At 39.0% G+C, this 27,266-nt stretch overlaps 2 protein-coding genes across 4 annotated transcripts in view; one reads left to right on the forward strand and one right to left on the reverse strand.

The window, feature by feature from the left end:
* The window catches only part of LOC117407311 (tripeptidyl-peptidase 2-like), a 28,244-nt gene extending 6,409 nt beyond the window's left edge, over window positions 1-21,835 (forward strand). For 2 of the 3 annotated variants that reach the window (XM_059029281.1, XM_059029279.1), the window contains exons 7-31: window positions 232-395; window positions 843-997; window positions 1,277-1,353; window positions 1,640-1,767; window positions 3,047-3,146; window positions 5,283-5,431; window positions 5,552-5,667; window positions 5,992-6,163; window positions 7,180-7,337; window positions 7,592-7,668; window positions 8,388-8,494; window positions 8,984-9,138; window positions 9,753-9,869; window positions 10,591-10,691; window positions 10,934-11,030; window positions 11,469-11,606; window positions 11,784-12,028; window positions 12,654-12,732; window positions 13,803-13,841; window positions 16,400-16,551; window positions 16,761-16,857; window positions 17,573-17,703; window positions 18,403-18,610; window positions 20,665-20,784; window positions 21,140-21,835. In XM_059029281.1, the coding sequence (XP_058885264.1) occupies window positions 232-395; window positions 843-997; window positions 1,277-1,353; window positions 1,640-1,767; window positions 3,047-3,146; window positions 5,283-5,431; window positions 5,552-5,667; window positions 5,992-6,163; window positions 7,180-7,337; window positions 7,592-7,668; window positions 8,388-8,494; window positions 8,984-9,138; window positions 9,753-9,869; window positions 10,591-10,691; window positions 10,934-11,030; window positions 11,469-11,606; window positions 11,784-12,028; window positions 12,654-12,732; window positions 13,803-13,841; window positions 16,400-16,551; window positions 16,761-16,857; window positions 17,573-17,703; window positions 18,403-18,610; window positions 20,665-20,784; window positions 21,140-21,229 (3,172 nt within the window). In that variant the 3' untranslated portion in view covers window positions 21,230-21,835. The remainder of the gene's footprint in view (window positions 1-231; window positions 396-842; window positions 998-1,276; window positions 1,354-1,639; window positions 1,768-3,046; window positions 3,147-5,282; window positions 5,432-5,551; window positions 5,668-5,991; window positions 6,164-7,179; window positions 7,338-7,591; window positions 7,669-8,387; window positions 8,495-8,983; window positions 9,139-9,752; window positions 9,870-10,590; window positions 10,692-10,933; window positions 11,031-11,468; window positions 11,607-11,783; window positions 12,029-12,653; window positions 12,733-13,802; window positions 13,842-16,399; window positions 16,552-16,760; window positions 16,858-17,572; window positions 17,704-18,402; window positions 18,611-20,664; window positions 20,785-21,139) is intronic. The other variant, XM_059029280.1, reaches the window with a different exon arrangement.
* Window positions 21,836-22,951: 1,116 nt separating this feature from the next.
* LOC117406480 (protein-lysine methyltransferase METTL21C-like) lies at window positions 22,952-26,058 on the reverse strand. The gene is made up of 3 exons (XM_034010548.3): window positions 25,810-26,058; window positions 24,922-25,039; window positions 22,952-24,315 (listed from the first exon to the last, which is right to left on the reverse strand). The coding sequence occupies exons 1-3, from the start codon at window positions 26,014-26,016 to the stop codon at window positions 23,918-23,920; spliced, it is 723 nt and encodes a 240-aa protein (XP_033866439.3). The 5' UTR covers window positions 26,017-26,058; the 3' UTR covers window positions 22,952-23,917.
* Between the last annotated feature and the right edge of the window lie 1,208 nt (window positions 26,059-27,266).

Consider the following 27,266-nt stretch of genomic DNA (forward strand, 5'->3'; position numbering starts at 1 on the left):
GATTGTTGCGTAATAAAATGTGATTTGCTTTCCTGTTCACTTGTTCTGACTGTGATTTTGTTGGAAGAATCAATGGTTTTCTGTGGATTTGCAGCACAAGCTGTCGATTTGTTAATCAACACTGTATCTGCCCTGCACTCCCCTACTCTTGAAAGCCACACAGCCATTCGTAGAATGAATCACTTAAAAGTTCAAAGTGTGACGTCACAGCAATCTTTTCATTTCTTTTAGAGCCTGTTTAGATACATCAGAGTGCGGGGACCTTGGCTGCTGTACTGTGCTCCGAAATTACAAGGAAGCCCAAGAGCATGCATCTCTGGGTAATTCAGAAATGCTGAATTACTCTGTTAATATTTACGAAGAAGGCAGCATTCTTTGCATCGTGACCAGTGGAGGTGAGACCATTAACATTGTTTTTTTACAAGGTATTTTAAGAACTTTGAAACGGGTAAAAGACTAGAGATGAGCAAACTTTCAGACAAGTTGACATAATCAAGCAAATTTGAATGTGCAAAATTTTGAAGCAGGTATGGTTCATACTGTAGTTGAAATCATTTTGTGAATTTTAGAAATATCCTCTCCATTGGAACATTTTCCCCAAAAAATTCAAGCCTGTGCAAACTACTGCAAGTCAGAAAACGATTATTGTCTGAAAACCCAAAACTATTAACAACATGTTCTTCTAAGACACGCCCCCCCACCTTTCTCTCTCTCTCCTCCCCGTCATTTAACATTCTAGAATTACCTATTTTTGTATGATTTTATATTTTTGAAAGATAAAAACAAACACAAGTATAAAGTTTGTTTCAGTGAAATCTCCTGTGCTTCATCTTTCCATTAAGGCGCACATGGAACCCACGTAGCCAGTATTGCCGCAGGTTACTTCCCAGAGGAGCCTGAACGAAATGGGGTTGCACCTGGGGCTCAGATCCTTGCAATCAAGATAGGAGATACAAGACTAAGCACCATGGAGACTGGGACAGGCCTGATCAGAGCTGTGAGTATTGCATTGCCCCATTCCCAGCTTCGTGACAGCTTAAATCAGAACTAGTGTTTTGTGTGCTATACAGTCACAGATTAGTATTTAAGGACTTGGTTGGAGGTTATGATATTTAATCACATAGCTGGAACAAAGACGAGGTGGGCCAAAAGTCCCAAGGTTGTCTATCGCTCCCTGTACATTTTCAAATAAGGTCCTGGAACCTGTGATCGAGATATGGACCAAGTTCCAACAGAGCAATGTTGTAATATGTGTTGTTTGTTTTTTTCTTGGCAGATGATAGAAGTTATAAAGTATAAATGTGATCTTGTTAACTATAGCTATGGAGAGGCAACACATTGGCCAAACTCTGGGTAGGTGAACAATTATTTTCATGTTTTATCCTAGGTACTTGTCTTCCAAAGGGAATTTATTTTACAGAATCAGTGAGCAAATTACACCATGGCAGTTAATGTGTTTTCCATATCATCTCCCACTTATAAAATTGCAGTTATTAAAAAAGCGAAAACACAACTTCTCTTTCAGATTTTGTAACAAACATTTATTAAAGGTTAAACGTCTTATCTGTTGTGCAAGTCTTTTAAAGAATGCGGTAAATTAATCTATTTGATCACTCATGTTTTTGTTTTGTTTTTTTAGAAGAATATGTGAAGTGATCAATGAAGCTGTGTGGAAGCACAATGTGATCTATGTTTCAAGTGCCGGCAATAATGGTCCGTGCCTTTCCACTGTGGGATGTCCAGGAGGGACTACATCCAGTGTAATAGGTACACAAAAGAAATAAAAAGGATAACTTTGGATTGCCTCAGCTTTTGCTTTACTATTCAGTTAGTTGTGTTACATCTACAGTTATGGCCAAACATTTTGCATCACCTAGAATTTTAAGATTGAGGCATAATAATAATAATAATAATAATAAAAAATGTTTAAAACTATATGAACATAAGGGCACCTGAGTGGCGCATCCAGTAAAAAACGCTCAGCGTGATGTGCAGGATGTGTCCTATAGCCTGGACGTCGCCAGTTCGAGTCCAGGCTATTCCCCTGCCGACCGTGGAGGGGAGCTCCCAGGATGTGGCGCACAATTGGCCGAGCGTTGCTCGGGGGGGGGGGGGGGTGGGGGGTTAGGTCGGCCAGAGTGTCCTCGGCTCACCGCGCACCAGCGACCCCCGTAGTCTGGCCGGGCGCCTGCGGGCTTGCCTGTAAGCTGCCCAGGAGCTGCATTGTCCTCAGACGCTGCAGCTCTTGGATGGCTGCATGGTGAGTCCGCAGTATGAAAAAAAAGTGGTTGGCTGACAACACGCTTCGGAGGACAGCATGTGTTTGTCTTCGCCCTAACGAGTCCGCGCAGGGGTGGTAGCTGTGAGCTCAGCCGAAAATAATTGGACATATCAAATTGGGAGAAAATAATACAAATAATTGGCAACGACTAAATTTATATAAAAAAAAAAAAAAATGATATGAACATAGTTTTTATCTTTTATTTAACATCATGTAATCAAAGAAACAACAAAATGATATTGCAAAAGTCTACCGAAACCATAATAGCCATAAAATTTCATGTTAGATTTCTAAATGTCACATTTTTCAATTTGTCAGTTTTTCGTTAAGTACTGGAAAACTGACAAAGTGGTATGTCATTTATTATGTTAACGTAGCATTATTCAGCAGGTTTCATTCAACTTTTTGAAGCAAAAATTGTTAATTCTATAGGTTGATGCTAAAGCTTTGACCATAGCTGTGCTGACTTTTACATTTAATTTTAGATTATATTGGATATATGAATATGGTCAAATCTTTGTGGCTCTATATCTACAACAATAACACTATTTAAATTTATAATTTTCCTTACGTGCTAGAACTACATTACTGTAACATTGAAAACTTTTTGAAGAGTAGCGTTTTTAAGTATTTGTCATATTGTAAGTCTTTTAACTTCACAGACAACAGTGTGCTAATATGTTATCTTAATTTCAAAATGTGAAAGCAAGCCTAAAGAATAAATAACCTATTTTCCCTGTAAATTGGTCTCTTGTGTTATTGTAGGAGTTGGTGCCTATGTTACTCCTGACATGATGACTGCTGAATATTCCCTTCGAGAGAAGCTTCCAGCTAACCAGTACACTTGGTCATCCAGGGGACCTACGTAAGAGTTTGCTTACATTCACTAATGCGGGGTAAAATTACTCTGGGAAGTGGATTAGTTAGTCCAGTAGTGAAGTGCCAGTGTGAAAACAGTATTGGAATATAATAAAAGTGTGGAGATTATGCTACAAGACAGACAAGAATTCAGTTTGTTTTGTATCTTGTTGGGGGTAGGGGAACAGATGCCTACCTTTTTTGAGAAATATTACAAGTAAATGGTCGGTTATATACAGTTGTAGTCAAAAGTTTACATACCCCAATGGTAATTTTATAATTTCTAGAAATTTTTCAAACAAAGAATTTTAGGGAAAAACTTCTGTAGGAAAAGTTTTTTGCTTTTGTGGATGAGGAAAAAAAAAGTTACAAGAAATAGATGTATGCATTTATTTCAGCAATTTTTTTGAAAAACTCCAAAAATGCTAATTCAAAAGTATTCGTACCCTTTGCTGCTATGATAGTATTGTCTACAAGGTGCTAGAAATTTCAGTATGATAATGCTGCAGAACCTGATTCTAGAAAAGTGTAGAAAATGCTGGACTGTAGGTGAACATTCTTAGAGAGTATAAAAGGGTTAGGCATTGGATAATTGCTGGCATTACCAATAAGTCAATATGGGGGGGAAAAAGTAGAGAAGACCTTAGGCAGAACATGATTTATTGCCATAAGCTGGAGAAGTATACAAGAAGATTTCCAAGCATTTGAGTATCCCAATTTCAACTATTGTTTCTATATCAAGAAGTACAAGACTCATGGTACTGTCACAACGCTCCCTCGGTCTGGAAGAAAGAAGGTTCTTCACCAAGAACAAGTAGAAGCATTGTGAGGAAGGTTAATCACAATCCGACATTGACTGCCAAAGATAATTCCAGTGGAGCCAAAGTGAATTGGCTGCAAATGGGACTGGGGTTTCCATTTCAACCATAGGTTGAGTATTGCATGGTGAAGGTATCAATGGTCGCAGGCCAAGGAATCGCTTAAAGTTTGCAAAAACGGCATTTGAATGATGGATATGAGTTCTGGTCAAAGGTTTTATGGAGCAATGAAACGTCACAGCAATCTTTTCAAAGATATTCGTTACGTTTGGAGAAAATCTGGTGAGGCCTACAGTCAAGTATACCTCTTCTGTGGGGCTGTTTTTCCTCTAATGGCACAGGAAATTTAAAGATGGATTCCATAGCATACCAAAAGATATTGGTCGGTCATCTGAAACCATCCGCTACAAAACTTGGTTTAAAGCGCATCACAACAACGATCCAAATTACACATCAAAATCTACTTCAGAATGGTTAAAGAAGAATAAAATCAAGGTTCTGGAATGGCCTAGTCAAAGATCTAAATCCAATTGAGAATCTTTGGTATGAGTTGAAGAAGGTTGTGCACAAGAGAAGTCCTTGGAATTTGAATGAACTGGAACAATTTTGCGTTGAAGAATGGTCAAAAATCACTAAAGAATCATGCCAAAAGCTCATTGACAAATGTCCTAATCATTTAAAAGAGGTTATTATTGTTAAAGGTGCCTCAACTAGATATTAATTTTATTTTCCATGTAATTTTGAATTGGTGTTTAAAAAAAAAAAAAAAAAAGTTGAAATAAATAATTGTAGACAACAGTTTCTTGAAACTTTTTTTCCCTCATCCACAAAAGCTAAACTTTTGCTACAGAAGAGTTTTCCTGTAATTTGTTTTCAAGAAATGTCTAAAAATTATAAATTTCAATTGAGGTATGTAAACTTTTGACTACAGCTGGATGTCGTTTTGGGATGCTTAGTGGCCTTTTTTAAATATTAGGCTGTAAAACTTTAAGAAAAATGAATGCCACAGCATAAACTTGAACATATTGAAATAAAGTTGTATTATGATATGGGGATTTAAGCAAAAAAACTGTTTTGTGTGGTTTATATTCTTAAACATAATTGAATTGTGAAAGGGCATTCTTTTATCATTAAGGCTTCATACATTTACACTCTTACGATTGTATGTACGTTTATTGTGATAATACATGTTAATGTAGTTCCAAAAAGAAACCTGCATCTTTGAAATCCTGATTCAGCCATACTTGATAGGGGTTTATTAGTTTCTGAGTGTATTTTATAATACAGAGTGGTACCATAGTAACCCCTTATGCTTGTGACTGCAGCACTGATGGAGCCCTTGGCGTCAGTATCAGTGCTCCTGGGGGTGCGATCGCTTCTGTTCCAAACTGGACGCTCCGTGGCACACAGCTAATGAACGGGACATCGATGTCCTCCCCAAATGCCTGTGGTGGCATTGCTCTGGTGCTCTCAGGTAAATGGTGCATAATGTAAAGGTATTTGTACATATTTCGTGTATATCTTACAAATAATTTGGTTATCTAAATGGGGGGAAAAAAACCTGACTAAACAATGTACAAATTTGTTTTTTTAGGGTTGAAATCTAATGGAATCCAACCCACTGCTTTTGCTGTAAGAAGGGCATTAGAAAATACAGCTGTGAAGATGGATGACATTGAAGTATTTGCACAAGGTCATGGGACTATTCAGGTATTAATACTTTCTTTTGTTTGACTACACTGCAGTGCTGCTGAGAATGCAGACCTGACAGCCAAGAAAGCAAAATAGTTAGATCCCCTTAGTTGTGGAAGAAAAACCAAACAAGTTCAAAGGTGTCCTAGCTGTTTCAGCATTATTGTGTGTGGTTAAATTGCAACAATCGTGGTTTTGCAGTGTTCTGTAATATAAACATCCAGAAATATCCCGATGAAAACCCAAACCTTACCATTATGTCCATCCCATACTGCCCCAAAATGATCACTTACAGTACAGTAAATGCAGTTTTCACATTGTTTGTTCTATCTTGTCTGCCAGGTTGATAAGGCGTATGACTACCTCACTCAGCATGCATCATTGCCAACCAGTAATCTGGGTTTTACAGTTACTGTTGGTAACCATCGTGGCGTCTACCTCAGGAACCCTGTCGAAATTTCTTCACCTTCAGACCATGCAGTCGGGATTGAACCAGTTTTCCCGGAAAACACCGGTACTTTTTGACTTGCCTTATTGTGACTGTGTCGTGAATTGATTCATATTTTCTCATTTTATTTCAGGCATTGGTGTTCTGTTATATAAGGATTTTTTTTTTATCATGAGGGTGTCAATACATATGAGCACCACTGTATGTCATTCCATTGATTACCTGCAAGTGAAGGGAAATAAATATTTTTTAGTTGCAGTCCATTTATTAGGTGCGTGTCAGGCGCGTCAGGTCCAATTTATTTTCACACGTGCAGTTAATTTTAGACTCGCTGTTTAAAAGTTTTTTTTTTTTTCCCCACAGTCAAACGGGTTTAAAAGGCCCTGCATATCAACAAAACACTCACTAGGCATCTTTAAGTGTCACCCCACCCTTTCGTTTGCTATAGCTTTTACATATGCTAAGAAATAAATAATAATAATAGTCGTACATACCGATCAGTCATCTCCTGATCACTTGTTTTATCACCAAACGCCTCAATCATGCGATCCAAGTCATTATTTTATTACTATAACATCTGAAAAAAGCTCTGCAAACGTCTGTGATATTCTCTGAGCCTTGATGCAGTATCAGCCACCTTGTTTCCTTATGGCCGCCGTTATCTGATGCCAGGGGCAAGTATGACTAGTCATGAGATACGCCCCTTTTGTTTTTGTGGGTTTTTTTTGGCTTGTCTCGGTTCCTGTCGCTCCCACTCGGCCATTGAATGGTTTTCTCGGCTTTTTCCGGAGAAAAAACGACTAGAAACCCGTTTTGCGTTTTATTTGGTGATGTCGGACAGGGTCAGACATTGGACCGGATAGGAATAATTGCAATGTCGGACCAGGGCCGACATAGGGCCGCAAAGGGTTAATGATGGTAACAAATGTCCTTTTACCAGTTCAGTTAGGTTTGTGAATATAAACCACATTAAATAGGCTTTTTGCTTAAACATTTATCTTTTAATGTCTAATACACTTGCCATCAAATGATATTCCAGTAGATCCTCTCATTTCTTTAATCCCCCTTGGTTTGCATTGCAGATAATTCTGAAAGGATATCCCTCCAACTCCATCTAGCGCTAACATGCAGTGCATCATGGGTTCAGTGTCCCTCACACTTGGAGCTCATGAATCAGTGTCGGCATGTGAATATGCGGGTGGATCCCCAGGGGCTCAGAGAAGGACTGCATTATACAGAGGTACAGTGTGACTCCATTGCTTGGTTAATAAATAATGAAGTTATTAGAATTCTGTGTCGGTGCAGTATTGGAACCCAGCTTTGAAGCACGTCATGCTTTTATTAAAGAAAGTATAAAACCAAAAGTTTGGGTAATTGTTTATGATTCCTATGTCTAATTGGGGGACATTCACCATTCTTTGTGGATCTGGCACATTTCTCATGGGTGAACTTGTATTCTGCTTAAAAAAATGGAGCTATCGTCTTTTCCTGCAGGTGTGCGGCTATGATGTTTCAACCCCAAATGTTGGTCCTTTGTTCAGAGTACCAATAACTGTTATTATACCAACAAAGTAAGTCAGTATGATATTTCATGTGTGGGTTAACAAAGTAATTCAAGTGTGATTGTCTAATTTGTTTACATATTTGCCATTGGACAGAGCTAAAAAATACCTGCAGAACTAATGAATATTATTATTATTATTATTATTATTATTATTATTATTTTTTTTTTTTTTTTTTAACGTAGTCTCTGATCATGTCTGTAAAGAGGACAAAACATTAATACATGATCTCTGCTAAATACATAATAATAATAAATAATAATAATAATTACAAGAAGGGATGCAGTGAAGTTTGTCCTAAAGCTAGAGTTTAAAAATTCATTCATTCATTTCCCCAAGTACGTAACAGATCTTACAGAAATCTTTTGGCTTTGTTTTGCCATTAAGCTCTCTGACATTACTTTATTTCTGAATTTACTTCAAACGCTGTAGCATTATAACTACCATCTCCTTAGTTATTTTATACATATACTGGTTATTTTATACATTGACCCGCCGAGCTGGTAAATCTACACATTTACCGGTTAATCTATAGATTTACCAATTTTACACATGAACCGTAACATACATGTAATTGCCTACAAAATAGTGAACAAAAATGTCAATATATTTACGTTTAATGTATTCTCTTTAGATACAATACAAGATGGGGAAATCTTGATTTTATGTATGCAGTTGTTTAAAAGTTTTAATGTGTTTATAGTTTCCGTATCCTATTGTGTTTACAGGGTAAATGAATCCACTGCATATGAGGTACATTTCAACAATGTGTATTTCAAACCTGGGCAGATCAGGCGACACTTTCTTCAAGTTCCTCAGGGAGCCAGGTGGGCAGGTAAGACATTTGAACAAAGAGACTCTTGGGTTGGTTCTACATTACCCCAAGAATAAATGGATCTAATGTATAGCCTGTTCATGTACAACACATTTGGTTCCTGATTTAAAGACTTGCCTATATTGCCTTTGCTGCAAGCATGTTTTTACCATAATTTGTAAAATATTGATGTGACTCTTAGGTACTAAGTTTAAATCTCAGCCTGGTTTACAGTAATTGGATAAAAGTAATCATTATGGTTGGAACAAAGACCTGAACCACTGGTCTAGTCTAGTTTGAAGGCGTGTGTAATACAGATTTAAGTGTCTCCTGAAAATAGGAAATCAGCAAATGGCGTGTTTCACCTCAGTTGGTTCACGCTTGATTGACGCGTACAAATTTTAGTATGGTGTGTTTGATTAAAATGAAGAACGTATTCTGCTTAATAACATGTCTCCTCTTCTAGTGGCAGACTAGTTTTTAACTGTAAAGCGGACACTGTCTTTTCAGAGCTTACCATAACTTCACACTCGCATGACGTGTCTTCAAAGTTTGTGCTCCATGCAATTCATCTTGTAAAGCAGAAAGCATATCGTGCCAATGAGTTTTACAAATTTTCATCCCTTCTGGAGAAGGGGTCACTGACTGAGGCTTTTCCTGTGTTGGTAAGTGGAGCCGAATTCAAGAACACATTTCATGAAATGCTGTCTCGCAGGTATTTTCACCAACTCTACTTTATTACAGCTACAGTACTTTCCTGTTCCTCACCAAAACATAACATGTTAATTATAATCTTTCAAGCCAAAGAGAACTCTGTCGTCTTCAGTGTTTAGAAATCTAACATACACCAGTAGAAACAAAATATAACCTTCAATATTTAATAAACCCATAGTGCTTGTGTGTTGAATGCAATTTAAAATCCCTCCTGTGGGTTTATTTATTAATCTCCATTAACTAGCTCTGTTGGTGTTTTTTTATGTATCTAAATGCATTACATATATGCCTCGTCTGCTGGCACAGTAATAGTCTTGCATGTTTGTGCACTGAAGACAATATGTCAAGGCTATGCGAAGACTCTTAATTTACTGGAAATCTAGGTGTCCAGAAACCTGCACTAGTATTGCTTAATAAATACCAAAAACATTATAAAATACATAGATTTGTTTTGAGGGGTTTGTTCTTAATTGTTCTTGCATTTTGTGTTTTATTCAGCTTAAACCCATGTATTCATCTGGAACATTATCAGTATCTAATTGTGGGCTTCATTTTAATTTTACAGGAAGGGAGGACAGTTGAATTTTGCATCGCTCGATGGTGGGCAAGCTTGGGTGATGTTACTATTGATTATTCCATTTCTTTCCATGGTGTGACCTGTTCTACATCACAGTTGCATATCGTAAGTGTTTCATTCTTTGTACCAAAAAGTCTTCTTGGAATGACTTTTTAAACTTTTGTTATTTCTAACTAATCATGATAGCTTCTAATTAAAATAATAAGATGGGACTTCAGTAGAGAATATTTTATTGTTAAATCTGTAATTTATTTATTTTTTAATTTTTTTATTTATTTAGTTGTTGCCAATGGTTTTTAACCCAGGTTTTCTCCCCAATTTGAAATACCCAATTATTATTTGTATCCCGGTTCTCCACTGCAACCCCCGGCGACTTGGGAAACGGAGGCTGGAACATGTGTCCCCCGAAACATGTTCCTGCCAATCCGTCATTTTTCGCACTGCTGATCCACAGCGAGACCACCAGACCTATAGTGCCGGAGGACAACACAGATCTGATGGCTCCCCTGCAGAACCGCAGGCGCCCTATCGACCACAGGGGTCGGTGGTGCGCAGTGAACCATGGATTCCCCTGCTGACCTAAGCCCTCCCTACCCAGGTGGTGCTCGGCCAGTTGTGCGCTGCCCCCTAGGAACCCCCGGTCATAGTCGGCAGTGACATAGCCTGGATTCGAGCCTGCGATCTCCAGGCTGTAGGGCACATCCTGCAGTCCACGCGGAACACCTTTATTGGATGCGCCACTAGGGAGCCCCTAAATCTGTAATTTATTCTATTAAAATCTCTTTTCATTGTTGGTTGCATAAAACTGTTTTCCTTTTGTTTGCAGCATGCTTCAGAAGGTATCTCTAGTTTCGAAGTGTTATCTGCGTTAAAATATGAAGAAATCTCACCTAGCATAAACCTTAAAAACTGGGTGCAACCCTTAAGGTAAATCTTGTTTTGATTATTTTATCTTTCTACCCCTCATCCTGAATTTACCTTTCCCATATTGCAAGTCAGTCATTGCATCATTCTGGTTGTGTTGCCTTGTATTCATCAGGTTTTCAATGGATTTGTGTATCTGTTTCTATACTTGATGCCCAGTTCAGTTTGTGTCCAGTCTTTGAGGATGCAACAGAAACAAGTTGTTGGAATGTATGCTTACCTGTAACCCCTTTACTGATTTGCAGACCTGTGAGTGCAAAGACAAGGTCTCTTGCATCAAGGGATATTCTGCCAAATAATCGCCAACTGTATGAGATAGTTCTGACCTACAACTTTACCCAAGTAAGTATGGCCTATGGGAACATTTGATTCAAAATGCTTTTTGGGGAAGAGCATGGGAGTTGACCTATTTCTCAATGCACAGCTTTACTTCGTAAATACCAAGGTTTAAGGGGGGCAGTAGGGAATGAATCTTTGTGCTACATGTCAACACACAAATCGGGCTCCCACGTCAGCATTTTGCCAGTTGCATCGGAGATCTGCTCATTAGGTATGAAAGTCCCCTTGGCTTGCGGTTCAGTGATTGGCACTTGGAGGTGATGGACACCCAGCATTCCGCACTTTGTTTCAATAATGACTACTTGCCTGGATCATGAGTTTAAGTTTAGCCAACATAAGGTTTAACTGGCACATTCTCCTCTAACCAAGGTTTCAGCTTTATATATTTTAGATATATTTCTCAAGCCTTAACTGTTCATGGTATTTACTCTCTCATTGCAGACTAAAAGTGGAGAGGTGACACCCAGTTGCCCCTTGCTTTGTGAATTATTGTATGAATCTGAATTTGACAGCCAACTATGGATGTTGTTTGACCAGAATAAAAGACTCATTGGGTCAGGAGATGCGTACCCACATCAGGTAGGGTTGAAATACTTCATACTTATTTTAGACTAACACTGCACTGTGCTTTGATAGCTTGTTTTAAATGAGGTAGCAAAATCCACATTATTACTAGCAGTTGCTTTCTTACCACAATTGACCTAAATACATGTATAATATTTGTCTGAAATTGTGACTTTCGATGATCTTTTGCAGTATTCTTTGAAGCTGGAAAAAGGAGACTACACTATACGGCTTCAAGTCCGTCATGAACAGATTTGTGAATTGGAACGTCTAAAGGACCTTCCTTTTATTGTTTCGCATAGACTGTCTAACACACTGAGCCTTGACATCTATGAAACTCACAAAAATGCACTTCTAAGCAAGAAGAAGGCAAACACGATAACTTTGCCACCCAACTGTTCGCAGTCTTTCTTTGTTACATCTTTACCAGATGACAAGTAAGACTTGTATTATTTATTTTATTAAATCACTTATTTAGTACAACTGCTTGCTCCAGTTTAACCTTGTAATTGATATCCTGATGTTGTAAGTAAGTGGTTATTTCATTGCTGGGAATTCCCAACTGCGTTTGAGCACACATTGCTGGCTGAGAGCAAGAACACAAACAACAGAAAACAAAGAACCATCAGATAGCTGATTTGTATGTTTTATAAACCATTAAATGCTCTTGGCTCAGAACTGTATTTTGTTGGTTCCAAAGTTCTTGCTCCCAGCCAGCAACATTCGAATCCTTGCAATAAGTAAATGTAAAGAAAAGAACAGGTTAAAATAGCTGTTAATTGCACTGGCTTGTTTAATATGACGGTTACCCACTACTGGAGATAAATATCCCTGTTGTGATGCAACTTGGAATGGATGAACCTTTCTTAGTATTGGAGAAGTTGACCACCTTCTACATGGCAGCTTGATAAAACTTAGTTCTTAGAAGATATTCCAAGTGTATGTGTTCCATGCATTTTGCCCAGTTAACATGGCCATGAAACAAAATATTTTCTTCTAGCAAGTGCTGTCTACTGTCTCTTCCGTGCTGCTGTTTGCTTTTATTTTATTCTTTGTGTCTAGGATTCCTAAAGGAGCAGGGCCTGGCTGTTACCTGACCGGATTGCTGACAGTGCCAAAGAGTGAATATGGGAAGAAAGCAGTGAGTATTTCTTTAGGAGCGCATGTCTGTGCACATTCTCTTGGCCTGTTTCTCCATTCTAAAATGTTTATTTTAAATTCTGGGTTTCATTTATTCTGTGGATCATAGCTTTGCTTTTCCCTCACCAAATTGGTGCTTTGCTTTCTTCTAATGTTTATGCATGCAGCTAAGCTTGCTGAAGCAGAATCCAAATTATAGTTGGCACACAAATAGAGAAAATGTCTGGCTTTTGTAGTATATTTAGGCATTTCCATTTTTTTTTTTTTTTTTTTTTTTTAATATGTAGTCACATGGGGTAAATAACAGGTTTATTTTAATGCACAGCTCAGAATGGTAGCATTTTAAATTACAGTAAATCTTATTTTGGGGTATAGCAGATTAAATGTACTGGGCAATATATTACTTTATTAATTAAATCCAGGTATTACACATTTTCATCTAGACATGAACCTATTTTTAACGCAGTTTCCAGTTTCTCCTTCAAGAGTATAATTTGCATCAGTACCTATTAGGTCTTGCTATATGTGCTTTAAAAAGATAGCTGGAGGGTCAGTTCTTGTATGGATAAACTTCCAAGAAGCTCACCTGGTACTGTTGTATGAGTTGGTGACAGATTGAAACATAGCACACTTCCTTAATGGTCAGATGAGACATTAAACTACTTGCTTCGTGGACATCAACGCTCCTGTTTCACTGTTTAACGAGGATCACTGGCTTTAACCCTGAATTATTAGCAGACCAAGCCACAGAATATTTACCTGGCTACGTTTGGGTTCTTTTTTAATTTACTCCAAAAAAAAAAAAAATGCATTGCTTGGGCTTAATTGATTTATAGTATATATAACTTACTGTAACAGTTCTGATAAATAGTACTTTATTGTAAAACTTATATATATATATAATTTTTTTTTTTGTAGGTTAGATTGCTGCTTGATAAAAGCTGTCATTCTGATTTGTGCCTGTCAGTAGATATTATTAAGGGGTGAATGATTGATTATGTAAGGGTGGGTGATATCCACATTTGTGCAGTGTTTGCATGTTTTCTTACAGTATGTTATTCTGACTCCCAGGGGCAGGCTGCATCAAAACGTCAGAGAAAATTTAAAAAGGTACTGAATCTGTCCGTAAAAGATCTAAAAATATATAAAATGCAGTGTATCCAGAACGTCATGCTAGAAAACTTAAGAAGTGGACACTGCACCAAGTACTCGCTGTTGTAAAAAAGTATATTTAGGGGTCATGTCCCCGAATGGCTCACCTGGTAGAAGCGCAGTCGCGTGGTGTGAAGGGTGAGTCGTACAGCGCAGGTTCACGTCCTGGCTGAAGTAGGCTGGTCTTCGCTGGAGATGCCACAGGGAGTGTCGCATTGGCTCTGGCGCGCCCATGGGTTAGGGTGGCAAAACCAGCACAAACTGTTTCTTCTCATCGCATTACAGCGAACCCTGCTGGCCAGGCGCCCAGTGAGCTCAAAGAGGTTGGTAGCTTGCTGACGTCTGCTTTCGAGTTCCTGGGTGAAAAAGGAAGCTGGCTTGGTTGTGGGATAGGAAGATGCCCACTGAGTCTTTGGGTGTCCTGAGCCTTGTGAGGAATTGCTGTGGAGGGGAAAATCGATTGGGCATTCCAAATTGGGAGAAAATGGGGGGAGTTAAGTAATAAATGAGCACACTAATAAATGTGAAGTTGTTGTTTTGTCACATTAGTTTTCAGCTGTAAACACTGCTTTTGTCAATTCCAATTCCATCACTACTGATCAATTTCTTCACACATCTCTCTCTCTTTCGGCCTAAGGTCTATGTGTTGTTTCATATTGCATTGTTCTGCACAGTTTATTAATGGGAAACTTCACTAATTGAATAAGGCAACCCATTTCCCATCTGTTTGCCTTTCTCTGCTGCAAAACTCCTACTAGCCAGTGTAGAGGAGGAGGGAGTGGCGATGAAGGCACCACCTCTCTAGCCAGTGTAGAGGAGGAGGGAGTGGCTTACAGCACCACCTCTCTAGCCAGTGTAGAGGAGGAGGGAGTGGCTGACAGCACCACCTCTCTAGCCAGTGTAGAGGAGGAGGGAGTGGTGATGAAGGTACCACCTCTCTAGCCAGTGTAGAGGAGGAGGGAGTGGCTTACAGCACCACCTCTCTAGCCAGTGTAGAGGAGGAGGGAGTGGCTGACAGCACCACCTCTCTAGCCAGTGTAGAGGAGGAGGGAGTGGTGATGAAGGTACCACCTCTCTAGCCAGTGTAGAGGTGGGAGTGGCGATGAAGGCACCACCTCTCTAGCCAGTGTAGAGGAGGTGGGAGTGGTGATGAGGGTACCACCTCTCTAGCCAGTGTAGAGGAGGTGGGAGTGGTGATGAAGGCACCACCTCTCTAGCCAGTGTAGAGGAGGTGGGAGTGGTGATGAAGGTACCACCTCTCTAGCCAGTGTAGAGGAGGAGGGAGTGGTGATGAAGGTACCACCTCTCTAGCCAGTGTAGAGGAGGTGGGAGTGGCGATGAAGGCACCACCTCTCTAGCCAGTGTAGAGGAGGAGGGAGTGGTGATGAAGGTACCAGCTCTCTAGCCAGTGTAGAGGAGGTGGGAGTGGTGATGAAGGTACCACCTCTCTAGCCAGTGTAGAGGAGGAGGGAGTGGCTTACAGCACCACCTCTCTAGCCAGTGTAGAGGAGGAGGGAGTGGCTGACAGCACCACCTCTCTAGCCAGTGTAGAGGAGGAGGGAGTGGCTGACAGCACCACCTCTCTAGCCAGTGTAGAGGAGGTGGGAGTGGCGATGAAGGCACCACCTCTCTAGCCAGTGTAGAGGAGGTGGGAGTGGTGATGAAGGCACCACCTCTCTAGCCAGTGTAGAGGAGGTGGGAGTGGTGATGAAGGCACCACCTCTCTAGCCAGTGTAGAGGAGGTGGGAGTGGTGATGAAGGTACCACCTCTCTAGCCAGTGTAGAGGAGGAGGGAGTGGCTTACAGCACCACCTCTCTAGCCAGTGTAGAGGAGGAGGGAGTGGCTGACAGCACCACCTCTCTAGCCAGTGTAGAGGAGGAGGGAGTGGTGATGAAGGTACCAGCTCTCTAGCCAGTGTAGAGGAGGTGGGAGTGGCGATGAAGGCACCACCTCTCTAGCCAGTGTAGAGGAGGAGGAGGAGGGAGTGGCTGACAGCACCACCTCTCTAGCCAGTGTAGATGAGGAGGGAGTGATGATGAATGCACCACCTCTCTAGCCAGTGTAGAGGAGGAGGGAGTGGTTGACCACTAAGAAGCCATTCCTTATTGATAAGAAGGGATGGGTGGGGGGGATTTCATTAAGTACCTTTCACTATGTCTGTCATCTGTCTTTTTTTTATTTTAAAGCAATACTATAACATTTATTGTGTATATAACAATACTGGCAACATGTTTAATGACTGAAAACATTTTTGTATTTTTAATGTTGTGTATGAAAACAGCAGTGTGTTCACCCTGTGTTATTGGGAAGCAGTCTATTATGCAGCTAGCTCTTTTACCGGGAGGGACAGCTGCCAGCTGTGTCAAGTCAATATGTTCCTGAACTTGTCCTTAGTCTGCAGTTGTATTAAAATAATAACATTGACTTTATTCTTAAATTCAAAACAAAGGCCTACAATGACTCTAATGACTAACTGATGGTAATCAGAAACTTTATTGTAATGATCTGTTTCCAGGATGTGTTACCTGTCTATTACCATCTAATACCACCCCCAAATAAAACCAAGAATGGAGGCAAAGAGAAGGAAAAGGACACAGATAAAGAGAAAGATGTGAAGGAGGAGTTTGCAGAAGCAATGAGGGACCTGAAGATACAATGGATGACTAAGTATGACTTTATTTTATTTCATGCTGCTTGAACAGAGGCTTAGTAAAGCGTGAAAACAGACATACACCACTTACAGTATTCTGTTTAGAAGGCCTGGTTTAATTTAGGTGGACTAAGCACTGTTGTGCTTTTGCAACAGTTGTGTCTGCCGCCTTCAGCTTTTTGTTGTCTTTCTGCTCCCAACACTTCTGCTTTTATTTCTCCTGCAGGCTGGATACAAGTGGTCTGTATGATGAATTAAAAGAAACCTTTTCTAACCACCTGCCTTTGCATGTCACAAGACTACAGCAGCTGGACTCTGAAAAGGTGATCATGTTTTCAGTAAATAAACTTTTATGTATGTTTGTGTTTGTTTTATTTTATTTAGAAAGTACAGTGTTAAATGCATTGCTTGCTTTATTTAACTCTAAGTGGGTGTACTAGCTGCGTGTCAGTTGGCATGATATTAAATGTCTGCATCCATGCTACCTTAGGTTCTCCTCTTGTCAGCAGTCCAAATCTAAGCAGTTTTATGTCAAGTCTGTACAGGGATAGAATGGTGGTGTTGATGTGTCAGTAGGGGGAACTAGCTGACTTGTAGAGCCAAAACATGTGCACTGTCATACAGTTTATTTCTGTATAAGAAACTGTGATTGTAGAATTGACAGCTTTGATCAATGTTCTTGTGTTGTGGTTATCTGAACCACAGTATTTCAAATTTTTTAAGCTGAAGGAACACAAAACCACTTTTTCAGGAGCAGTGGCTTGAAACCTGGTTCCAGTAGACCAGAAGACCTAGTGTGGGGCAACTTTGCTGTATCAAAACCCAAGTCTCCCCTGGTGTGCCATGCAGTGGCTTGAAACCTAGTCTCTAAAACCCAGTTCCAAGCCACAAAGTGTTCCCTCAGCTTTATTTACTTAAAAGCCATGGCCAAGTATGCAGTGGGTTGTCTTGTGTTGTTTAAAAGTGAGATCTGGTATTGTGATTTATTTATTTGTGTCTTTGGTGATATTAATATAATCTATCTCTTGTCCTGTCCAGGAGCGGATGAAACGACTGAATGAGATCGTTGTGGCTGCAGACGTTGTCTTGTCCAGTATTGATCAGACGGCCCTGGCAGTTCATCTCACTATGAAGACTGACCCCAGGCCCGATGCTGCTACTATCAAAAGGTACATCTTACCAGAACGCTATAGACTATCTGCCTCCATCACATGTTTTCTTTTACCTAATTAGGAGAGTGCAGGCATAGTTTTATTTTTTGGGCTGCAGTATTTTTGTCATAATATACAGTCACATCTAATTTGAGTACATTTTAAGGTAGTTTGTAATGTGTGTTTAGCAGAATTCATTGTAGATAAATTAACTTGACCAGCTGAGATGTCTATTCCAGAAGCACCATCACATTGTTCTACCAGGTTAAATTTAGGTCTTCCAATTGTAACACATCTAATTAATTAATTTTTTTATTAATTTTTTTATTAAATGGGAATTAATATTGCATTTCCCTTATATTCATCATACAATTAAACTGTTAGAAAATGATTAAGGGGACTGAAAATCTTATTAAAATATTTAACAGAATTGAATGAGATGCATTGAAATATAATATATTCAATTTATTATCATAAGACACATGCATTTCATTGTCTTGTGACCGAGGGTTATTTCTAATTATTAGTTAAATTCGTATTAGACATTTAACAGTTTTAACCATCAAACTCGAAGTGAAAAAAAAGTTATTTTCCTTACATCATACTTTTATTTAATTTTTTTTTTAGCTTAAAAAATCGAGTTGAGTTGTATCCATTTTCTGCAGGCTTTAGTTCTGTGTGACTCCAGCTAAATGCTTTGTTGTATTCCTGTCTTAGTGACATGGAGAAACAGAAGTCCTCCCTGATTGACACGCTGTGCAGAAAGGGCTGTGCCCTGGCAGACAAACTCCTTCGGCTGCACTCGCAGGACGGGGCGGCTTCTGAGGAGGTGAGCAGCACAGAGGAAGACCCCGAGGGCTGCTTGAAGGATCTCACAGACACCTTCTGGGAGATCCAGAAATGGGTAGACCTCACTGACTCAAAGGTGGGTAACAAGCGGGTCTTTAACTTCCACTAAGTGTCATCTCTAATGATACTGGGGAAGTAGATCCACAGAGAAGATGTATAACTAGGCCATTCAGTGGAAAATTGTATTTTTTGTTGCTGATAGTCATCGATGTGAGACTAATTGAGAGTCCAAGATTTTTGTAATCCTGGGAATCCATAATATACAAGTATGGTTATCAAAATGTCAGGCTTGCCAGCAGTCTGATGTTGATGACATCAGACTGCTCCAATTAAGAAAATAATTGGTTCAATTAATTGAGAACTCGGGTGGAATGAAGACCCTGCGGCTCTCCAGGACCAGGATTGGCCACCCCTGACATATACAATGTAACCTTTTTATTTTCATGGAATGGCCCTATTGGCTAACATACATTTCTAGAAGGATTAGCTGCATACATAAATGTTAAATGCCTTTAATGGCTTCCATGAGGACACACACAAAAACATTTTGCCCCATGCAAGTCCAGATTACACTGCTGCTATATAAATTACAGCCTTATGGCTATCAAGATACACTTGCAGGATTTGGACATGTTAGACAAATCATAAATGCTGCAGATGCTGCACCTGCTGCCATGACCTGAGCTTTACTGTGGATAACCAGTGACATGAGGCATGTCTCATGGTGTATGGTTGGCTTCATAGATTAACCCTTTGCGGTCCATTGTCGGACTGGGTCCGACATTGCAATTATTCCTCACAGGTCCTTTGTCGGACTGGGTCCGACATCATTATAGCAACGCAATAAACGGGTGTTTAGTCGTTTTTTCTCCGGAAAAAGCCGAGAAAACCATTCAATTGCCGAGTGGGAGCGACAGGAGCCGAGACAAGTCGAAAAAAAAAAAAGGCGTATCTCATGAATAGTCATACATGGTATCAGGTATCAGATAACGGGGCGTTCATAGTAAACAAGCTGCGTCAGCGCACAGAGACTATCATGGACATTTGCAGAGCTTTTTTCAGATGTTATAGTAATAAAATAATGACTTGGATCGCATTATTGAGGAGTTTGGTGATAAAACGAGTGATCCGGAGATGATCGATCGGTATGTACGACTATTATTATTATTATTATTATTATTATTATTTATTTCTTACATAGGTGAACGCTATAGCAAACGAAAGGGTGGGGCGGGGCTGGAGATGCCTAGTGAGTGCTTTGTTGATATGCAGGGCCATTTAAACCCGTTTGACTGTGAAAAAAAATACTTTTAAACAGCGCGTATAAAATTAACTGCGCGTGTGAAAATTAATTAGACCTGGCGTGCCTGACGCGCAGTTAATAAATGGACTGCAAAGGGTTAAAGCATCTGAGTGAGTACATGATTTACAAGCATGTTTATTTGAAGCAACATGCCTTGTTTATCAGATTGCCTGCTATTTGGCAATAGCTTTGACTGTATGTAAACAGCTTCAGACTACTTTTTCTTTGACCTTTGGTGGATGCCCTGTTAATACATCTACTATAATAAGGAGTCTAGGAGTAGTTTTGAATGCTGGTCTTAGTTTTAAAGCTCATGTTTCTTCCGTGGTTAAATCCGCTTATTACCACCTGTGAAACCATTGCTAGAGTTTGTACATGCCTTTCTTTACATGATGCTGGGGTTCTGGTAGATGTATTTGTCTCCACACATTGATTATTGTGGTGCTCTATTAGCTAGGTTACCTGTTTGACTAGTGTATAGTGCAGCTTCAGGAATTCTGACTGGTACTAAAAGGAGTGAACATATAGCACCGATTTTTAGGACATCTGCATTGGCTTCCTATTAGTTTCCGTATCGCTGTTAAACAGTTCTGTTGTTGACCTTTAAAGCACTTGGGTGTCTTGGACCTACATATCTATCAGAACTGCTCCAGCCACATCACCCTGGCAGCCAGTTGCGATCGACAAACTCAGGGCTGTTTTGCCAGTGTCTAGGTATGTCACGCTCGGAGGTGGTCACAGTTGTTCCCACCACGATGTTCCATCTGTCTGGAAAGCTTTGCCAAACCCAGAATGATTACTTTGCTTTTTTTTCTTTTCTTTTCAAGGTTTTAACATTTGCATATAAACATGCCTTGGTGAATAAAATGTATGGAAGAGCCCTAAAATATGCAACAAAGATAGTAGAAGAGAAGCCCAGTAAAGAGAACTGTACAAATTGTATCCAGGTAAGATGCAAAACATTTGTCCAATTGCTACTTTTTATTGAACATCTGAATTTTCTTACAAGTAATTCGTTAGATTCACTACAAAATGTATTAAACTCCCATTCTCTTTTGATAAACTTCTGTAGAACTCTGCAAACCCACTATTAGACTGATAATGATTGAGCCAGTGTCATCAGAATAAAACTGCACCTGTTAATTGATCCTTAAAAAAAAAAAAATAGTAACTGATATTGCAGAAACGATTTTCAAAATGTTTGCAGTGATCAAATTAATGATTGTAAAACAAATGTTTACCCCAGATCTCTGTCAGTATGTATGGATTCTAAGCAAAATGTCTTTTTAATATTTTTCTTAGCTAATGAAGTCACTTGGATGGACCCACTCTGCAGCTTTTGCTGACAACTGGCTTCCCGTAATGTATCCCACAGACTATACCCCCTTCTAATTTTTTTTATTTTTTATACATACATTAGTCCTGTATACCGTATTTAGGGCAATGTTTTAATGATTTGAACTTCCTTTTTGTAAAGCATGGTTTCATTGCTCAGCACAATGCCTTTTCTTAAATAATATATGAAACTAACACAAATTGTGCAGTAAACTCAAAGTATACAACCTACTGTAGGTTATTTTGCATGACCTCTATTTCACAATTTCAAATGGATGGGTTTTTTTTCCCTATACAAACTGTTTTTAACTAAGTTGACATTTCAGGGTTTTACAGTATATATTCTAGAAAATATATTTTTTTTTGATGGCCTTAATATATATTTAAATGTGTAAACACCAGACCACAATTACATCTGTTTAAGGCCTAAATCTCAAAACGTTTTAGATCATGTATTTATGGACTCATTTTATTTAAGTCACAGTACATTGAATCAATACTTTTTAGACGCTGCTTTTAACTTACCCTTCAGCAGGTATTATTTTATAAACATTCTGTATCTCATTTTTTGTTATATCAATGTAAAGTAAATGTATGAAAATATGTCGTATTATATGTTAAATGACATGAATCCTGAATAAAATAACCAATTGGAAGTCATAATGTGTGTGTTTTGTTTGTGTTGTCTTTCAATATAACAGACCATCGGAATATAGTTTTATTGAGTCCTCTTGAGTTAAAACAGGACCCAGGAATGAAAGGTGATTTTTACTGCATAAGTTATTTTAGACAAGTGTTGAATTGACAACAGAACTGGCAGAAGGCACAGGTGGTGTTGTCCATCCATCAACAGTCCAAAGCACCTTTGACCATTGTTCCATAGTCCAATTTATGTGTTCTTGTGCATATTTTAGCCTTTTAGTCTTGGTCCTTTAACAGAGGTATTCTTTCTGCAACACATCCTTAAAGTCCTGATTTCAATTGACCTTCATACTGTTGATTTGATGGACAACGACACCTGTGCCTTCTGCCAGTTCTTTTGTCAATTCAATGCTTGACTTTTTTTCTATTCCTTAAGGATATTATCTTCAAGTATTGCTCATCCTTGTTAGACAGCTTTTTGGGTCTTCCAGTCCTGGGTTTGTCAATTACAAATGATGTTTCTCTGTACTTGTTGATTATGCTTCGGAAACCACACCTTGAAAATGCGAGCTATTTCACTCAATGTTTTTTCATTTTTATGCAAGTCAAGGTTGTTATAATAGTAGAAAACACTAGTGGAGGCTTTGAGTAAATTGTTGATGCTCATAATGTATCAGAGTAGAAAAATGCCACATGTCTAAGACTTTTGCACAGCAGTGTATATATGTATGTCTACTGGCACCAGAATTGAATGTTGCTGGTGCTATATGAGGTACCGTGGCTCAAGAATCTAGTGCCATAGTGCCAAATTTGCACCCAAGTAAATGTTGATATTGGACTTGTCTCCAAGCAGGCCATTACGGGAACTAAAGCTATGCTAACAACTCAAGCATCAACACCAGTGTCCAGTCGATCACAGCGCTTAGAGTTTCAATTTCTTTTTTGGATGTGAACCATTGAGAGTCCAAAGCTTGAGTTATAGTGGAGGGACAATGAGTGAACAGTTTATTTTCATTAGAGTAGTTTGAATGAGGGTACTTTTCAATAAAATAAAGTTCTCTCAATACTGATAAATGCTTTTGCATGTCTGTTATTATCCTTCCACAGTCACAGTATACAAGTCTAGTGTTCATTTATTTTTATTTTTTTTAAAGATGAGAGAATCTGATTGGGGGGCTGTGTACAAGTAACAGTGCCCAACAGAGAGGAGACAGCAAAACTTGGACACCAATTTAATAACCAATATTTAAAAAAACAAAACTTTAATGTACATAAACAAATGGCTGGCAACAGCCTTCAATCTGTGGACTATCCTTACACAAACAATTGTTTCTGTTTCTCCACACTCCTACAATATAAAAAAGTTTGTTCTTATTTATTTTAGGTTATTGGAGTGGCAATGTTACGGAAAGAATGTAATGCAAAGGCGCTGAACAGCATGAGGTACTGCATGTCTGACTGCAGTATGCACAGTTAGCTGTTTGTTGGGTAGTAGCAAAACATTTTGATAGGGGAAGAAAAAGTGGATGCTAGATAAGTCAGAGCAACTGGAAAATCACCTCCGATAGTTACTAATCATTGCGCACTCCGGAGCAACTGGTGACTGATTGGGAAACTGATCCCTGAAAGGCATCAGTCAATATGCACAATAACCCAAATGCTGATTGCTGTGATTAAGCAAGCAGTATCGAGGGCACAGACAATACACGCTCTTGTAATTGACTTTATCTTGTCTACACTCGTATTAAACTGTATACTGTATTATCACGTAACAGCTGTACAAGTTCAACTCAGCCTCTTTTGTGGCGCTTGCTCTATACTTGTATGACAAGTTGTCCAGGAACCTGGCAAAGACTGATTAGATTTTTTTATTTCACTAACCCATACCAAAAAAAAGTTGGTTTCCAACTCCTACCATGTGCACCAAAGCTTCTGTTACAATTACCAGAAGTCCATGGAGCCAGCTATAAACAGTAACAACATTTACAAGCCATAGAAGCTTTATTTTTTAATCTAAATGTAACAGGCAAGCCAGATATAGGTATAAGAACCCCCAGCTGTCAAGGCAACTAACTGTTAAACTGCCATTGGTATTTTTAGTTTTTATTGCTTGTCTTTTATCGTCGCCATATAGATCTTCACCTCTGTATCTGGGAACTCTGCAAGAAGAGTGGTGTGAAAAGTGTTATGAAACATCTCAGCAAATTTGTGGTCTGTCGTAAACCGGTATTTGTTTGACCACAGAAGCACTGTGCCTGGCTGGCAGAAATGCTCCATTGTGATGAGCAGCTCATCCAGGCAGTTGTGATGGTATACAACATCGGCTGCAAGAACAACTTCGTATCGGTAAACAGATTTGGGGTAGGCTTCTTCCAGATTACTCCCCCATTCTAACTCAGCCACTTGGGGAAGATATCTACACTTTCCTCTGGTGTTCCTATTCAAATTCATTCTTAGATTTCCAAGTACACCAGGCAGATCAGTAGCTGTGACCCAGGCACCTGAGGATAGACAATAACATCAACATCAGCAAACACAGATAGATCAAAAAATCATACATAGGAGTATGTCATTTCAATCCTGCTGCTATTGATGATATTAATCTTATTTGTGTTTCCCCCGAGGGGTGATTTATATCACAAAATATACAATACAAACAAATAAATACCTTTTTAACAGATCTGTACTGGAGCAAGTTTACACATTTAGGGGGCAGCAGTGTGGAGTAGTGGTTAGGGCTCTGGACTCTTGACCAGAGGGTCGTGGGTTCAATCCCCAGTGGGGGACACTGCTGCTGTACCCTTGAGCAAGGTACTTTACCTAGATTGCTCCAGTAAAAACCCAACTGTATAAATGGGTAATTGTATGTAAAAATAATGTGATATCTTGTAACAATTGTAAGTCGCCCTGGATAAGGGCGTCTGCTAAGAAATAAATAATAATAATAATAATAATTTAAAGGAGGTGGTATTAGGGAGCTCCACAGTCCAGATCTTAGACAACCAAATGTTACTTTATGTGAGACAGTCCAAGATTAGTGATAATCTGGGTCCTGCACTCCAGCTGGAAGTCCTAAGGGTTCAGAAATGTACAAAATACTGATTTACCAAGCAAGCAAGCCACTATGGAGAGCAATCCTGTTCCAGCTCCTATTTCCAGGACCGCTTTGTCTCGGAGATTAAACTGGTGCTGGTTGTTTTCCAGAAACTGACACAAAGCCAGTGCCTGAAAAAATAAACAGCGGTAAATGAATAGATCACGCTCTCTAATACACATTGGTTCGCATGATACAAATACTGTACTCGAAACAATGTGCCATTTTTCCTAAAAGGTTTTACTTTCCCCCAGCAAAGGGCATACAATGGAAGTATTCAATTTACAGTATGATTTGAATGTAACAGTTCTAACTAATATCAATTAGAATTTAAAAATTGCACACAGGAAACGGCATAACCCCTTCACCTTTCTGTGTTAAGATATATTTTTCTAAATGTATATACTGTACATGTATTATATACAGGTACTCGTATACTTGAAGCACCCTACAAATATTGATCTCTTACATAAACACACTTTAATATATAGCCTGAAAACTGATTTATCATAGTAACATATTAATTGCATATATACTGGTATTATAGTTTTCTAGTTATTTATTTATTTATTTATTTATTTATTTGTCAGACACCTTTACCCAAGGTGACTTGCAGGTGTTATAAGGGCAGTGCGGGGTTACAATACAGAATCAATATTTAAATACAGTATAGTTTACAATAAGTGTAATTTATATACTACTAAAATACAATACAAACTGTGGTTACTAGCTCATCGTCACAAATTAGTTCATTGTAATATACTTCTTTTAAGGAACTGCTTTGCCCCAGTGGAAGAACACAAAATCTAAGTTGGATCAAAAATAAAAAATGTGCATACAAAAACGAAAGTGTTTTATAAATATAAATACATGTATAGCAACTAGTTATAGCAGTACCTACCCCAGGCCACACAACGCCACCGTAGGAGTCAGGTGTCTCTATGATTGTGATCTCATGACTGGCAAACACGTGCAATTCTTTACTGTAAATGGAGTAAAGACTTGTTTCCCATGGTTGTTTGGGGGCTGGTGCTGTCTCTGGTTCATGTGGTAGTTCTAACAAGAGCAAAGAAAAGCTAAAAGCATGAGCTGAAATACAGTAATTCATTATTATTATTTATTTCTTAGCAGACGCCCTTATCCAGGGCGACTTACAATTGTTACAAGATATCACATTATTTTTACATACACTTACCCATTTATACAGTTGGGTTTTTATTGGAAAAATCTAGGTAAAGTACCTTGCTCAAGGGTACAGCAGCAATGTCCCCCACCTGGGATTGAACCCATAACCCTCTGGTCAAGAGTCCAGAGCCCTAACCACTACTCCACACTGCTGCCCTGATTTAAATACTCTTTAAATGATACTGAGGGTTTTCTGGATGTTCTCATTTAATTTATTAATGAGAGCACATGTGAATTAGACATATTCAATGTGTAATTGCAAATGGCAGCAGGTGGTTCAATGTTAACAATGACCAATGTGAATTCAGATTGCTAGATGAAGAGTCACTGCAGCAGAATGCTTTTGGCAAGCTCAGATTTTGCACATTCATGTGCTGTTATTGTGTTCGGGGTTATTTCTGGAACCAACTGATATTTCTTCAATAACAATATACAGAATTTTACAACCCTAGCATGCCTGATTCATTGTAAAAGTGAGCCATCTGCTGGGCAGTTAGTGTGCTGAACAGGACATTAAATAAAGCTTCATCATCCTTTAGTGGCTGACTTCCCAAGAGGATTATGTTGTGTACTGACAAATTAGCACCGAAATAGAATCACTTAGAATCACTTACATTAGTAGTAGTAGCAGCAGAAATCACCTAAGCACTGCTAAAATGAGACAAAAACCGATGAGACGATATTTGATCTGGAAAATTCCAAGAAACATTAGTATAAAAACTAGAAACATAGACCTGCCTTTATTGTTTTCACAGGCCTCTGAATCTTCTTCATTCTCAGGGTCGCGCTCCATGTCGTTTTCCCCCTCGTGCTGGATTTCTGAAGAGAGCGTATCCATGGTACCAATGCTTGGGGTGTAAACAACATCATTTGGAATTACTTTGCAGTTCAGTCACAATACAATGTACAATTCTTCTGAAGCTGAACAGCTTTTCATTTAGAAGTCATCACATAAAACAATGCTCATGCAGTATTGTGGGAAAGGAAGTTAACACATGTAGCCATACAAGATGTTTAATCTCAGAGCGCCTAACAAGCTTACAAGAAAACTGGCACGTTCCCAAGATTATCTTGTAAGGGAATTCCATAGTTAAGTTGCTCAGAGGATTTGAAAGACAATCCTTAAAGAAATTGGAAGCCAGAGGTGTTTGAGTAAAATAGCAGCTGAGGGAA

The sequence above is a fragment of the Acipenser ruthenus genome, chromosome 8, assembly GCF_902713425.1.
Source record: "Acipenser ruthenus chromosome 8, fAciRut3.2 maternal haplotype, whole genome shotgun sequence".
Classification (NCBI taxonomy): Eukaryota; Metazoa; Chordata; class Actinopteri; order Acipenseriformes; family Acipenseridae; genus Acipenser; species Acipenser ruthenus.